The sequence below is a fragment of the Nothoprocta perdicaria genome, unplaced genomic scaffold (assembly GCF_003342845.1).
Source record: "Nothoprocta perdicaria isolate Ctin4 unplaced genomic scaffold, notPer1 scaffold_280, whole genome shotgun sequence".
Classification (NCBI taxonomy): domain Eukaryota; kingdom Metazoa; phylum Chordata; class Aves; order Tinamiformes; family Tinamidae; genus Nothoprocta; species Nothoprocta perdicaria.
Window position 1 is genome coordinate 638993 of NW_020455511.1, and position 14874 is coordinate 653866.

General features: G+C 48.9%; 1 protein-coding gene across 1 annotated transcript in view; it reads left to right on the top strand.

The window, feature by feature from the left end:
• The window catches only part of B4GALT1 (beta-1,4-galactosyltransferase 1), a 21087-nt gene extending 6520 nt beyond the window's left edge, over positions 1-14567 (top strand). The window contains exons 2-6 of the mRNA XM_026041269.1: positions 4315-4550; positions 10420-10607; positions 11821-11943; positions 13242-13346; positions 13943-14567. Coding sequence (XP_025897054.1) covers positions 4315-4550; positions 10420-10607; positions 11821-11943; positions 13242-13346; positions 13943-14078 — 788 coding nt within the window. The 3' untranslated portion in view covers positions 14079-14567. The remainder of the gene's footprint in view (positions 1-4314; positions 4551-10419; positions 10608-11820; positions 11944-13241; positions 13347-13942) is intronic.
• The last annotated feature ends 307 nt before the right edge of the window (positions 14568-14874 follow it).

A 14874-nucleotide genomic window follows, 5' to 3' on the forward strand; every position in this document is an offset into this window, starting at 1 on the left:
CTTCTTTTTTCCTTTTTTTCTTTTTTTTTTTTCTTTTTTTTTTCTTTTTTTGACTTTATAGTCTCTCAGAACAAGGTTTGTGAAGCTCTATGACTTTGAATCCCAAACAATCCCCAAATCCCAGGGCCAAATGTATGGAGATGGAGCGAATCAAGCTGGAAAATTTGCCTAGTAAACACAGACAGGGATGCAGCTTTGACAAGTACGATAGCACTTGGCATGCTTGTCCATGCATTGGCAAGATATGTCCTTGGTAGGCAATAGCCTTGAGGCTGCTGTCCAAGTAATCAAATGATGTCAAAATGATTTAAAATTAGCAGCTGGAGTCGTGACTCTGGCCACCAGCTGGAAAGCCTGCATCTACAGATTTGATCTAACATCTTGCTCTCCTGAGGAAATGAACTGAGAAGAGTGATTTTTTCTTTTTTCTTTTTTCTTTTTCTTTTTTCTTTTTTTGGCTAGTATTTCAGCATTGCTGTTTATTAGCCTGGTGGCTTTATGAAGTCTAGACTGGTTTATTTCAGCCGTTCAGCATCTGCAAACGTGCTTTCTCAAATTATTGTGCTTTTGCATTGCTTCTGACACCAGTGAATTTATTAATGGGGTGAACTGGATCAAGCTTTTCTTAGGAAAAAAAAAAAAAGGAATTTGAATATGTAGAGCCAATATCTGAAATGCTTTTACTGATCTTAACATTGGCTGTGCCAATGGAGAGCGCTCACAAGAACGCATCCTTCAAGAATCTCAAACTTTTAAACCTCCGTCTCCACTGTCTTATTTTGCTGGGGTTTCTTTTTTTGCCATAAACGTGTTTTTATTTTCTCTCTCTCGGTTCTGTTTGTGCTCTCCCAGCTGCCTGAAGGCCAGCGAGAAACAAGCATCGTGTTGCACACGTGTTGTGTGACCAGTGGCCTTGGCTTGACTGGGGGGCTGCCAGGCTGTAACAACACTGCGCGGTGCTCAGATGCTCCTGGTTGTCCACATCCATCAGGGACACACAAGCTCCAGAAGAAAGATTTCCTTTTGCATTAGCCTCCCTGGCAAGCGCTTCAGTTCCTGGAATTTTTGCACAGTCGCATGTGAGCTGTTAAAAGGGCTCGTGTGTGTAAAGGAGAAAGCATCCCCGGTCTTATGGGCTGTGATTCCAGGTTGTTTCTCTTGAGAAACAATTACCAAAAAAGCGAACTTTTGCCTCAACAGGAAGGGGGTTTTAGGTGGGACCGCGGCCACCTGGTGCATGGAAGCCAGCTCCGTTTGCAGGCGCTGCAGAGGGATCCAGCGCTTCCATCCCTCCGTTTCCCGACACATCCTGTGAACCGGCCAGATCTCCCTGCAGAGCCCACGCAGGCAGGGTCCCTGAGCCTGGAAAGCGACTGGGTTTTGAAATGCTGGTTTTGGAAATGCCAGTTTTTGAAAAACAAGGCCGCTCCTGGTGTGGGGGAAGGGAAGGGCTATTCACACCCGTGCACAAACTTCCCTTTTTCCTTCTCAAATGTAGTGCCCGTCCCTTTTCTTTCACATTTAAAACGCCAGTGCTGCAAATGCTCCTCCATTCCCAGTGCCTTTGGGGTGAATCCCTGTAATTACTGTTCTTTATTATTTCTTTATTATTTTATTAATTAATATTATTGATTATTTATTGTTTTAGCACAGGCAGGCTGGCTGCGGAGGCTTTCAGCAGACACCAGGGCTGTCGAATGGGCAGTAGCTGGAGTGTGCTGATAGTCCAAGTGACTTCCTACCTCGTGTGCATTTTGATTATTTCCAAGGAACAACATTTTAGCAAGGGCTAAATGCAGCATTTCCTGCTCCTTGGTGCCGTCTCCTGATGGGCACGAAGCCGGGGGTAGGAGAGGGCGAGGGAAGCGGGTAGCTGGGTGTCAGCGCATGGGAACGGGCATGGAGCACGGCCGCCACGAGGATGTGGTGCTGTTTTGGGGAGGAAACGTCGTGTTCTTGACCTCTCCCGCCGCCGCTGGCCGTGGTTCCTGTTGCGCTGCCCTGCATCGCTTCCTGCCCGAATTCCTCCCATTGCTGTTTCTTCCTCCCAGTGCACAAAAAAAAACACCCATAAACCCTCCTGAGCTCTGTGTTTGGAGAGGATTTAGCCCTTACCTTGCAGTCGCAGGCCAGGCTTGCCCGGGAATTAGCTGGGCTCCGTGCAGTGGAACCGGTCACAACCCCAGCCAAGGGCACCAGGACGCAGCTGGCAGAGGGATCGTGGAGTCATTGTGGTTGGAAAAGGTCTCCAAGGTCATCAAGTCCGACTGTAAGCCCATCACCCCCGTGCCTGCTGATCCCTGTCCCCAAGCGCCTCATCCAGCACTGCCGGGGATGGTGACCCCAGCCCTTCCCTGGCAGCCTCTCCAAGGCTTCACCACTCTTTCCATGTGGAATATCTTCCCTGTGTCCAACCTGAACCTCCCCTGGCTCATAAAGGGGTTCCTGTGGTCAATGCAGGCGTATTTCTCAACAAGACCGGCCTCAGCTGCTTTGGGACAACTCTGTCTACGTTCAATTTATGAACATAATTTATTTCTGCTGCTCTGGTGGGTGAATCGGGTATCAAAGCCTCCTAATAGTCGTGTCGTGCTGCCTCCGAGGCACCTTGCACCCTTCTGTGCGCTTTGGTGGGTCTCTCATCTCCAGCCAGAACAAGTACAAGTTGGAGGGTAGCACTGACATGCCTTCTTCTAGATGAATAACCAAGAAAAAGGCACTAGCCTCAAGCATTTCCACTTCCTAGTTATATTAGTAGACCTGTATTGTAGCATGTACGGGGTTCTTTGCAAGGATCCCTTCCCTAGGATCCCTTCTCAGGAGGGTGCACAACCTCATGTGTCCATAGCCAGGCTCCTGGTAATGCATTCTGCTAAATGCATTCTGCTAAATGCAGCCCTATCGTGGGCTCCCTGTCCCCCTGTGCCACCTATCACGGTGAGTTCATGCATGCTTGCCGCTGGTGTGTAAATATGTAAAAACACAGTGTACGTCCCACATCCTTTGAAAGGGCTTGGAGAAGCCGTCAGCAAATGCAAACAGGAACGGGCAGCGCCAGGACCTAACAGAGGTACCTGTGTGTGTTCTCACCCCAGTGGAGGAGGGCGAGAGGCAACAGCTGCCACATCTCTATGGGCTGATTCACAGCCCCGTGATTTTGGGTGCAGAGCTGGGTTTTTATGGCCGGCGTGGAGGCTGCCGCGCTCCCGTCTGCCGCGAACGGGCTGCTCTTTATTGGCCGGGCGTGCACGCAGAGCGAGGCTTTATGAGAAGATGTGAATGGGTTTATGGGCTCGCCAGCGCTGGGAACGGCATGTGGCAGAGCGGGAGGCCCTTCTCTGAAGAGCTGAGATTCTTCTACAAGGAGCTGTGTCGCTTCTCCGGTTGTTGTGCCATGGAGGGTCCAGCTTAAGCGGCCAGGAGCAAGTTCTGTGGAAGGGGAATGGTCTCCAGTCGGGGCAATGAATATTGAGAAGACCAAGGCCACCTCAGCCCCTCTGCTTGCGTGTCCAAGGGCTTGGTGGCCACCTCCTGCCTCCCAGCCCATGTGTTGTCATTGCGGTCCCCAAAACCCATCGGATTTCTCCTGCCGGGACACAGTATTAGGAGCTGGCTCCTGGCAGATGGGCACATCAGGAGCGCCTCTTTCTCCTCCCTCCTGGATGTTCCTCACCTTTAAATAGCTCAGAAGCTCTTGTCCTACCCGGGGTGCCAGTGGGGGCCTCTCAGTTTTACATACCCGTTTTGGCAGGGATTATTTTGGCAGTTTCAATACCTGCCATGCTGAAACTGAATACAGGAGTTGCCAACCTGCATGCAAATGCAGACCTGTTTTTTAATTTTTTTTTAGCAGCTCTATCACACAATTTTTTTTTTTTTTGCCAAAAGAAAGACCCATAACGCGTGTGCCTACAAAACACTGAAAGCATCTGCAAGATGCAGGGGGTTTCGTTCGCTTTGCATGTGGCCGGTGTTGGCGTAAGTGCCTACGTTGGCAGGGGAGCGGGGCTGCTCTGGGAGCGCCCGGCGTTGGGTGGGAGAGGGCACGGCCGGTTTCATGGTGCACGTGCAAAGGCAACATCCCCATTCCATTGCCCTGCAGACATCAGGGTTTTCCACAGCCGTGGCACATCTATGGCTTTTTTAGGGACACCAGCGGGCTCTTGTTGAGCAGCGTTGTCCCTCTTTTCCATTGCCCGGGGCGCTGCCTGTGTGTAAGGACTGATCCTGGTGTAAAGGGTGTCCATCCAGTGAAATAACCTGCGTGCCTCCCGGGCACCTTGCTGACCCGCTCCCCGTTGTGCTTCCTTGCAGTCGGCACGCTGCGTGTGGAGTTTTCCCAGCCTGTGAACCTGGAAGAAGTGGCAAGAACGAACCCCGAGGTGAAAACAGGAGGTCATTTTGCCCCCAAGGACTGCACAGCACTTCAGAAAGTGGCAATCATTATACCGTTCAGGAACCGCGAGGAACACCTGAAATACTGGCTCTATTACCTACACCCGATTCTGCAAAGGCAGCAGCTGGACTATGGCGTGTATGTGATCAACCAGGTAAGGGGCTGCGGAGTTTTAAAGCACTCGTGTCAGTGTGCCCGTGCTGCCCTGAAACGGAGGATCAGGGTCTGTGTCCCGGATGCCAGTGGGCTGGTGGAGATGGGTAAGATCCCTTCACAAACTCAGAAATAAAGAAAAAGCCGTAGCGCAGTAGGAGAGAGAGTGAAGATGAGCAATTCTGATGATTTTTGATTGAAGATTTGGCACCCTCTTTCCGCAGTCAGCCAGAGAGAGCAGTGAAGAGGTTCTGCTTGGAGAAGTCATTCATTGAGAGGGGAATGAAATCCCACTAAGTGCACAGCCTAGCCTGTGCCAGGTGGTGCACACCCAGGCCTGAAAGGTGAGCAGGGAGCAACGATGCTTCGTTGGGCACTGCGAGTGCCGTAGAGCTGTAGGGTTTCCCTCACTCGAGCGAGTTGTGTCCGTGTGAGCAGCAGTGCACAAAGCACCAGGATGGGCAAAGCTGGCATGGTGCAGGAGGTAAGTGGTTGCCTTTAGGAAGGAGAGCAGAAAATAGTGACAGGTTTTGGCTTTTGGTGTTTTTGTTTTTCTGTATTTGTTGGTTTTGGAGCTGTCTTTAAAATAAAATGGCACATTTCTCTCCAAACAATCTTGGAGATTCAAGACAAAATTGGAGATCACACCGTCATGGTGGTTAGACAACAGTGCTCTCCTCCTGTACATGTTGGAGCTTAAAATGTTGGGATCACTGTTTGGAAAGGGGAATGATAGTTGCCCTTTCCAGCAAAGACTTCTGCCTGGAAGATGTTGCAGCCTAGTTGCTTTCCTTGAGAATATGTACTTGTAACTTGTACTTAATCTCAGTTTTCATGAACCTGAGAAAGAATACGCTTCCTGAAACGTCATGCTGTGTAGATTTTCAGATCTGCCAGTGTGACTGGGTGTACCAGGCATGCTGAATATTCAGAATTATTGCCCAAGTCATGAATTTCGATACAGAAATGAGAAATAGGGGAGACTCTCTTTTTTTCTAGAAAGAAAACCAGTAGTTGGTTACTGCCATTTCTCTTACTTTGCTCATTTCCAGGGTTCCAGAGAACTGGTAAAAAAAAAAAGTGGTTTGTGGGGAGCTAGTGATAGCTTCTAGGAACAGAAGCTGAAATATTCTACGTGCTAATACATGCCACTGAAAGCATTTGTGGGTAGCAGCCCCCCGAAATGCATTCCTGTATGGTGTAGAGGAGCCCATGGGCACTGCAGAGACCACCTCGTAGCTCATGGGATCGCAGAGCAGCACGCCTCCCTTTCCCAAGCGTTGGTTAGAGACCAGGGAGTAGCAGGAACACGAGTTTCCCCGCGGTCTGATGGCTGGGAATGCTGCTTTTGCTATGGATCGGTGTCCAACCCGTCAGAACTACTGCTGGAGATATAATTCCTTGGAAAACTGCTGGAGACCGGGCAGGCCCTGCTGGTGAGGGGTGCCCTAAAGGGGTGGGGATGACGGGGTGCTTGTCCGTGGGGAGAGGCCAAGGGAAGGAAGGGAGCTCCGCGGCGGCGCTGCGCGGGTGCCCACGGCTGCATGCGGCTGCCGAGCTGCTGCTGCTGCGAGCCTGCATGCCGCCTTGCATCGCCCTGCTCTGCATCTCTGCTCTGCTCTGGTGCTCCGCTGCAGCCCTGCGCCCCGGGGCACGTGCTCCCGAAGGAGCCTTTCCGAAGGGTCGCCACACCGCACCGGCTGGGCGGGCTTGGAGCGGGGGAAGTGACCCGTGCACGTGGTGTGTTTGTGTGTGCTGCATACGGGTGTATGTATACGCACACACACATACGTCCTAGGAGTGTCCTGCAGTTGGAGGCAGGCTACAGCAAGTGCGACCAGGTGATCTGCGGCATAAATGCGCTCCTCCTGCATGCCTTCAAAAAGTTGTGCCAGTGCCAGCCAAGCAGCCAGGTGCCTCTCCCGAGGGTGAGCGGGAGCCTGAACGGAGAGAGTTGCAGGAAATGTGTTAATTCTGCCAGGCGCGCAGTAGGAAAATGCTCTTATTTCTCTGCTCTCTTGACAATTGCTTTTCTGTTTTTCTTGTCTGTCCTTCCCTTTGCATCTCTCCTCCCCCTTTTTTTTTTTTTTTATTTTTCCTTCTAGTGGGGAAATATTACCTTTACTTGTTAATCCTGTCTATAGCAAAGCAATCACTGAAGCAAGGAGAATTACTGTGTGATCTGATTCTTACACGCTGCCTACGTGCTCTTCTGTACTCTGCATCTCATAGAAAGAAAGAGGAGCGCTGAGCCCTGCTACTGCTACACTGGTAATGTCAAACTTCTTCCTTCCAGCGCAATGCTTTCCAGTCGTGGCCCCCTGCACCTTCCTGCTCTTGTGTGTCTGAGTGCAAGCGAGTAGTGCTTGGCTGAGGGACTTGTAGAAATGCCCAGCGTGTGGCAGGAGCCCGTGGAAAATACTGTAGAGCAGGTTTCCTGCACCCTCACAGAACCCATCACATGCAATAGCCACTTTAAGGTTTTGTTTTAATGTGGCATGAAAAATAAACAGCTTTTTTTTTTTTTTTTTTGTAGCACCTCTTCAGTAACAACCAGAAATGTGTATTTAAAAAGCAGTATCAAATTCGCAAAATCTTCTTTTTTTCCTTCCCACGAGTTTGCAAAATATCCTTTTTGTCCCTGCGTCTGCAAACTCTCCTTTCTGTCCCATTCACAGCTCATTATCCTACGCGTTTGGCCACCAGTAAAACTGAAGCGAGCAGCAGTGCCAAGTGCCAAGTTGCGAGCTGCTGCATGCTTGTGTTTAGAGATTAACTTCCTTGCTGCGATCCCGCCTGTGCAAAATGCACGTGTAGCAGTGCGCCAAAATAAAAGACTTTTTTTGGGGGGAAAAAAAAAAAGAGCAGATCTGGTGAATTCTTGTGGAAACGGTGCAGTTTGCTGAGCTGTTTTTCCACGGGCCCCTGGCATTACCTGCAACATCCTCAGTGGGGTTTTCCTTTCCACGCTGTGTGTGTGTGTGTTTGTGTATGGGGTGACTGGAGCACCACGCCTGTCCCGTGACTTGCCCGGGTGTCACAGACCCATTCGCCCCTCGTTGGGAGGACGTGGGGCTGAGCTGCTCCGGGCTCACCCGTGTCGCCCCGTGTCGCCCGAGGAAGGAGATTCCCCAACTCTGCAGTGTGCCACAAATGCCTTTGATGTGTTTGTTGTCTTGTGAGTTCTTGGGTCCCTTGGTTTGGAGCTGCATGGGGTGAGAGCAGTAGCGCCCCTGTTAAGTGTTTGCCACGGATGCTGCTGGAGATCGAGGAGGGTGGAATGGTCATTGCACAGATGCTCAGTCATTGCATTTTATTTTCTAAAACATTATTTGGGAGAGGCCTGAAGTCCCACTCCTTGCAGCAGCATTAATCCGTAAGCATTACTTTCAAAAAATATGATTACCTAGATGACTTACAGTCTATCCCAGAGCATGAGACAGATAGGTCTGAGTCTTTGCTGATAACAAAATCAGCATGAAGAACTCTTCTTGCCTTTTTTTTTTGTTGCAACAATAGCAGCCAAAGGGTATAAAATTAAGATATTCTTCTAGAGCATGGCCAACACGTGCTTTGCGGTTTGAGTGCATTGCCCTGCACAAAGCCTTCTCCATGCCTGCACCAGGAAAAACCTCCTCCGGGGCGAGGAGGCCAAATTGCAGGAGTGTTGCTGCTCCAAGGGCGATTGCACCTTTGTTTGCAGTTTGACGGTAGCCTGAAAGCAAGCGTAGCTCCTGGTGCTGTTAGGGCCCACGGAAACCTCCCCTCCCCAAGCATTACTCTCAGGAGCTCTGCCATGGTCCAGAACAGTTTCATTTTGAGCATCTTTTTGTATTTTTTTTTTTCCTGAGGGCTTTCCAGGGACCAAGCCATGGGGTATCCTGCAGCTGGGACTCAGGGGTCCCTTTGCTGATGAGAGTATCTCCTGCTGCCGTGGCCTCAGCAGCTGTGCCGCTTCCCTTCTTGCTCCCTTTCCCAACCCTTTTGTTCAACTTTGCTTCCTTTTTTTTAATTTATTTTTTCCTGTGCTCAAGTCTTCACTGCTCTTGCTTATGCATGATGAGGATCATCTTCCCACCGCCTCAGTTACACTTTTATTTCAGGTGTAGGTGTTGAGAATTTGCTCAGATCCACCTCTGCTAAAGCTCACTCTTCCCAGTGAAGTCATTTAAGCCTGAGGCAGGTGCTGATTGCTTTTGAAAACCTTGGTTTGACACTTGCATGTTAAATCCCTCATTTGAGAAGTATTTGCGGTTGCTTTGAGAACCTGTGTTAGCTCTCAGCCCACAGATACATTAACCAGTCTGGATCAATCAGTTTCCAGACAGATTATTTATTAATCGGGCCAAACCATCCGGGGGAGGAGGTAAACGGGATGTTTTAAAGTGCTGCTCCTTGGGTACGGTATTTTATCTGTTCTTGATGCGCGTCCAACCCAGCTGCCCTGTGCCAGGTCTGGAGCGTGTAGCACGCTTGCAAGCCAACATGCTTGCACACATTCCTGGGCCCCGGAGCCAAGGGCAACAGCAGGGTCCTTTGGCTCAGAATCGCTCCTAGGGAGCGGAGAGAGAAAGATGGGTTGTGATAGAAGAGGGAGGCCTTGGTTGTTCAGTTTTCCTGCGTCTCCAAGGGTTGCTTCTCAGTGGGTAAAAACTTCAGTTTCCTGCAGCAATGCTCCATGAGTCCTCTTGTCCCTGCACTTTTACCCTTGCAGGGGCTGGGTTTGAAGCTGCAGCTGCAAGATGAGCTTTTGGGTCAGAAATACTTAAGACTCAAACCACTAGTACTCCAGTATTTCTGAGTATAATTCTGCTGTTACTGTTTTTGAAGAAACATGGGAGTGATTAGAGAACCCATACTTGTTCTCAGAGCCATGTGTGCTTTTGGGCCTAAGAAAGGCCAAACCTATTTCTCCTTGGACTCCTCATGGCTTGGGGAGGAGAGAAGAGAATATCCATCCCAGGTCACTGATCTCTGCAGACTAGTTTGTAAGCGAGATAAGTGGGGTACTGGCTTTTCTCAGGTCCTCCCCTTCATGGTGAGAACCCTCCCCATATCTGTATCTCATGAAACTTCTGAGTACATGGTATCTGGTGGAGGAGCTGTAGTCATTTTCCGAGAGAGCACCTTATCCCAAACCTTGGCATAAGCAGACGAATCCAGATGTCCTGGCTTTGGGGTGTCAGCCTCCTCACCCAGCTCGTGCACAACCTCAAAGAGTTTGGTGCAAACTCCACAGTGGGAGTAGGAGAGAGCAGCAGAGAGGGAGACTTTGGCTTGCGGTGCTCTCATGTGCCCTGCAAGTCAGCTCTTGTGTGTGCTTGGCATGTTGCTGAGAGCAGGATCTCAGAGCTATGTGTGACAGAGGTTAGTATCAAAGACCTGGCCTCCCCAAACCATGTTTTTTTTAACACATTCCTTGTCCTGGGGGCAACCAGAAGCATTGCCAAGGTTTCCCTCCATGCTGGTCATACTGAGGGTCCCTTCTTCCACGTGGGTTGTTTGTCTAGTCTCACTTTGTTTGGATTTGGTGTTTTCTCATGCTGTTCTGGGAAGCAGCAGGCAGTGGACCACTGCAGCCTACCTTCCTGCTTTCCACCCATGGCCCTCACTTGAGACTGCTACAGTCTGTGGCTACAGGTGAAAAAACCACAACCCCCCCCACTAAAATTAATCCTGAAATGCTAGTGAGGGGAAACAACCCTGCACAAAACACCCATCCCGAGCAGGAGAGTTGTTGCATTGTCCTGGCTCCGTGGGGCTGGGACCAGCCTCCTGACAATACCTGCTCCCGGTGCAACAGGTAAGAAACTGCTGATACCACCTGTGTCCTGCAAGGCACTTAACGTTTTTTCTTTGTTTTGAATTAGGATGGAGAAGAAGAATTTAACCGTGCTAAACTGCTGAATATAGGATTCGCAGAGGCTTTGAAAGAGTATGACTATGATTGCTTTGTGTTTAGTGACGTAGACCTAATCCCAATGGATGACAGGAACACCTACAAATGTTACAGCCAGCCGAGGCACCTCTCTGTGTCCATGGACAAATTTGGATTTCGGTGAGATGCTTCTTGAAGGGGCATTTTGTTCCTAGTGCAGCCGCTAGCATTCCAGAGCAGGCACAGGATTACAGCATCCCCACCCAGCATTGAGAGCCTGGGAAAATGTCTCTGGCAGGAGACTGCCTTGGCATGCATGTTCCTGCAGGGAATGGATAGCTGCAAGGAGGAGGAAGTGGGGAAGACGGAGCTAGGCAATTTATAAAAATTCACAGCCCCTGAAAAGTGAAAAGCAGGGCTGGGGCAAACTACAGGCTGTCTTTTTACAGATAGCTGTGTGTCTCTTGTTGCATTTCAAGCTGGAAGCTGGAAGACCAAGAGTGTTTTTGGTTCAGCTCAAAGAATGAGACGTTCTTACACAGTAAGAATGGCTTGCAACTTTAAAAAGACTGCATCAGATGTTATTTTAAGATCAAAACAAATATTTTTGTCTGTTCGATTCTGGGCCACTCGAGGATCTGCCCTGGAGTTTGAGGGCAACGCCAAACTAAATGCCTTTCAGCATACGTTTTAGTTCTGCATTCAACAAATGGAAGTGTGGGGTTTTTTTTCTCTTTTTTTTCCCTCTCTTTTCCCCCCAATGTGAGATATCTCAAGATAAATGGTGCTGTGGATGTGCATTTTTTCCATCCCCAATACCCTCTTGGTGAATCATCCCTGGTTCGTGAGGTATTACTCCATCACCTCACTTTTGGGTTGCAAAGCTGATTTTTGGGGCAGCACAAGTGGAGGGCGAAGGTGAAGGAGGCCAGTTTCCAGCCAGGGGTCTCAGGGGTGACACCTTGATGAGCTGGGGCACAGGGGCCATCGCTCTTTACCCATATGCTCTTTGGCTGGGCCTCATGGGTCTTGCCTGCTTGTCCCCTTGAGGAACCATGTTTTTTTCCACAAAGATTTGCCCACAGCAAGATGTTCTCCAGACGTATTTGCACTCAGGTCTTCCCGTGTGTGTGGCCGGATGTTTCCTAGGCCGTACTTCATGTGGAAAAGGCAACGTCCCACATCTTGCCCCGGTGTCCCCTGCCATGTGGCGGGGTTGATAACATGGTGATAACATGGTGGTTCCCCACGTTATCCCACACTTGGCCTAGCCTTGGGTTGGCATGTCAGGAGGTAACACGGGCCCTTGTGTGGCGGGCCTGCCTGATGGTGAGGAAATCTGCCATTTCGCCGGCCGCGTGGCCCGCTGATGGCCTGTCCCTCCCGCCCGCAGGTTGCCCTACAACCAGTACTTCGGAGGTGTGTCTGCTTTGAGCAAAGAGCAGTTCACCAAGATCAACGGGTTCCCCAACAACTACTGGGGCTGGGGTGGCGAGGACGATGACATTTACAACCGGTAAGTGCCCACCGTGGCGCTGTTTCACCCGAGCGGGACTGGCGCCATGTCATGTCTGGTAGGGTAGAGCGTGTCCAACTGGATCTTCAAGCCGGAGCAGAGCCTCTCCGTTGCAAAATAATAATAAAAAAAAAAAAAAGAGCCCAAAACATGCTCTGCAGCTTGGCTTTTTACCCAGCAAGGCTGTGTTTGTCAAGTTTGAACCAGTCCTAAAGAGCATGGCGAGCTTTTGTTTCCTACCTGGAGCAAAGGTGAGCGCGCGGCACATGGAGCTGCAGGGTAGGAGTCAGGTATTTGCACAGCGTAGGCTGGATCCATTAGTGCCTGAAGATCAAGGGAGAGCATGTCTGCGGGGCTGGGTTACGTGCCCTGGAGAGGCAGGACCGGAAGAGAGGGATTTTGAGAAATCTTCATGACATCTTGGACCTCAGGGGCTTTTAATCGAGTTTCTTGGCTGCAGAATGGACTCTGCCATGGTCATCTTTGCCTGGGTTTTATAAATTATCCTGAACTCGGGAAAAGTCTTAATAAAAATGCTTCTACCTTCCTGAGGTAGATGTGGTTTTAAGCACTTCTATGCTGAGATAAATCAAGTAAGAGACAACTTCTGGTGGGCCACAGCATTGAAAGAAAAGTGATGGTCCTTTTTTTTTCAAAAAAAAATATTATTATTATTTGGTGGCATTATGATTTTGAAAGCTATGGAGGCCAAAAGGAGAAGAAATGGTGCACAATTTCAGCCCTGGTGTTCACAATCCGTGCACCGATGAATTGAGACAGAATTGTAGATAATCACCTTGCCAGATAATATTGAATTGAGAGAGCTGTCCTTGGGCCTGGGGGCACTTACAGGAGTCACTTATGCCCTGGGCATCTTGGTTGTGCAGGACTGGAAGGGGCCAGTTTTTTTCCGCCCACCCTGGAATGTCTCCCATTCCCTGTCTCCCAGGGAGGTCTGCAAGAGGAATTGCTCATGAGCTGAAAGTACCAGAAATTTTGAACTTGATGCCTGAGGGTGGTCGTGGGACTTTAATACTGATCTTCTGACCAACCTGAAAGTGGTTTTGAAAATGGAGTTGTTGGTAGAAAGAGCTGCAGGAGAAGCTCTTGGACCTGCTCTAGCTGTCCCATTCTTCTCCCTGCACATCCCATTTTACAGCCTGGCTTTACTGTATGGGTGCAGAGCTGGGATGTTTTGCCCATCCCTTCTACAGTATAGCAAGCAGCCTATAGAATTAGAGGTGAATTGGCCCGCTTGTCGTAAATTTTCAATGTACTTTTTTTTTTTTTCCTTTCAGGCTGGTATTTAAAGGTATGGGGATATCTCGGCCGGATGCTGTCATTGGGAAATGCAGGATGATTCGTCATTCCAGGGACCGTAAAAACGAGCCCAACCCAGAAAGGTGCGTGCACGAGCTTCTCTGTTCCTCCACAGATGAACTCAAGGGAAGTGTCCTTGCTGCCCTCTGAAATACGTAACTTTCTCTTGTTGGTGTAAAACTGATTGCAAGTCTGCTGCAACCCCTTCTTGCCGAGCTCTCTCTTCCACAGGCTGTAAGCTGCCCCTTCCCATAGCCAGTCATTTATTACCCTTTACCAATCTTTGTTGTCACCCCCAGGTTTTTGCTCTGCACAAATACCAGTTGCCTTTTCTTTCTGCCGCTGATCTCAACTGATACACATCGCTTTAAACTCTGAGCAGTTGTTCCCAGCTTTATCTTCGGTGTTCAAAGCCCTTGCTTTTAGTACAGACCTGACGAAGGATCTGCGTGCCTCCAGGCTTGGCTGTTTTTCCTAACTAAAAGCTATTCCCTCGGAGCCTTCTCAGGCATGCATGTGCCTGCTGCTCAGTCTGGCCAAGTTTATGGGATCCGCAGTGATGTTCGAATTGGATCTTAAAACACTAAAACCTCTGTAGTCTGTGAGGCTATAAAAATGTGGACTTAGGGTTGTTCAAACACAATTCTCTTTCTCTCTCTTTTTTTCTCTCCTTCCTCAGGTTTGACCGAATTGCCCACACAAGGGAGACAATGAATTCTGATGGCTTAAACACACTATCATACAAGGTGATAAAAAATGACAAATACCCTTTGTACACAAAGATCACAGTGGATATTGGCTCGCCAAATAGCTAACATCACAGACACAAGAGAGACCTTGTGTGTGTTGCCCTGGACATCTGGCCTTGCCAATGTTTTGTATCGACTGGTTCTTTTGCAGTTGCAATGAAGAAAAAGAAAGGCCTCCTCTGATGCCAAAGCCTCTCCAATTTGGTTGGACAAATGCAGGTTTTTTTATATCCCAAACTTGACTTTACACAACTTTCTAGCTCTCCATTGCTTTGTAATCCCAGAAGCTGAACATGAGCATTGTAGATAATCACATTGCCAGATAATGTTGAATCTGATATCTTTGCTGCAGTGCTCCCCATGTTAATTGCTGGACCAAAAATTTTATTGATTACAACTGTGATGCATCAGCAATTACTACCCATGTTATTCTGATGTTTTAAATTAGGTAGACAAAAACATTCCTTTTAATTTGTGCCTGGTTTTACCTTATGAAGGACTGTGAAATGCTGCTAAAATTGTACAAGTTTACACTTTGCATTACATTTTTTAACAGAGAGAATATAAAGTATTTTTTCTGTAATAGTGACCAAAACAAAACACCTTCTCTGTGTGCAGGGCAAGTTTTTGCAAAATATAGTCTAGATTAATTGAATGTCGTATTTCTTCTAGTCTCAAAGGAGGCTTTGAGTGAGTTGAGCCAGCCTTTGCCAGTGAGCTCTGTGTACTGCTTGAGAGCTACACAGTGATCTACAAAACTGCTGGCTTCAGATAACCTTACTTCTGGATGCAATGGTGACTTTTTGCCTTAGCACAGCAAGATCCTTGGGGCTTTTTTTTTTTCCCTCTGTAGTAAAAACAA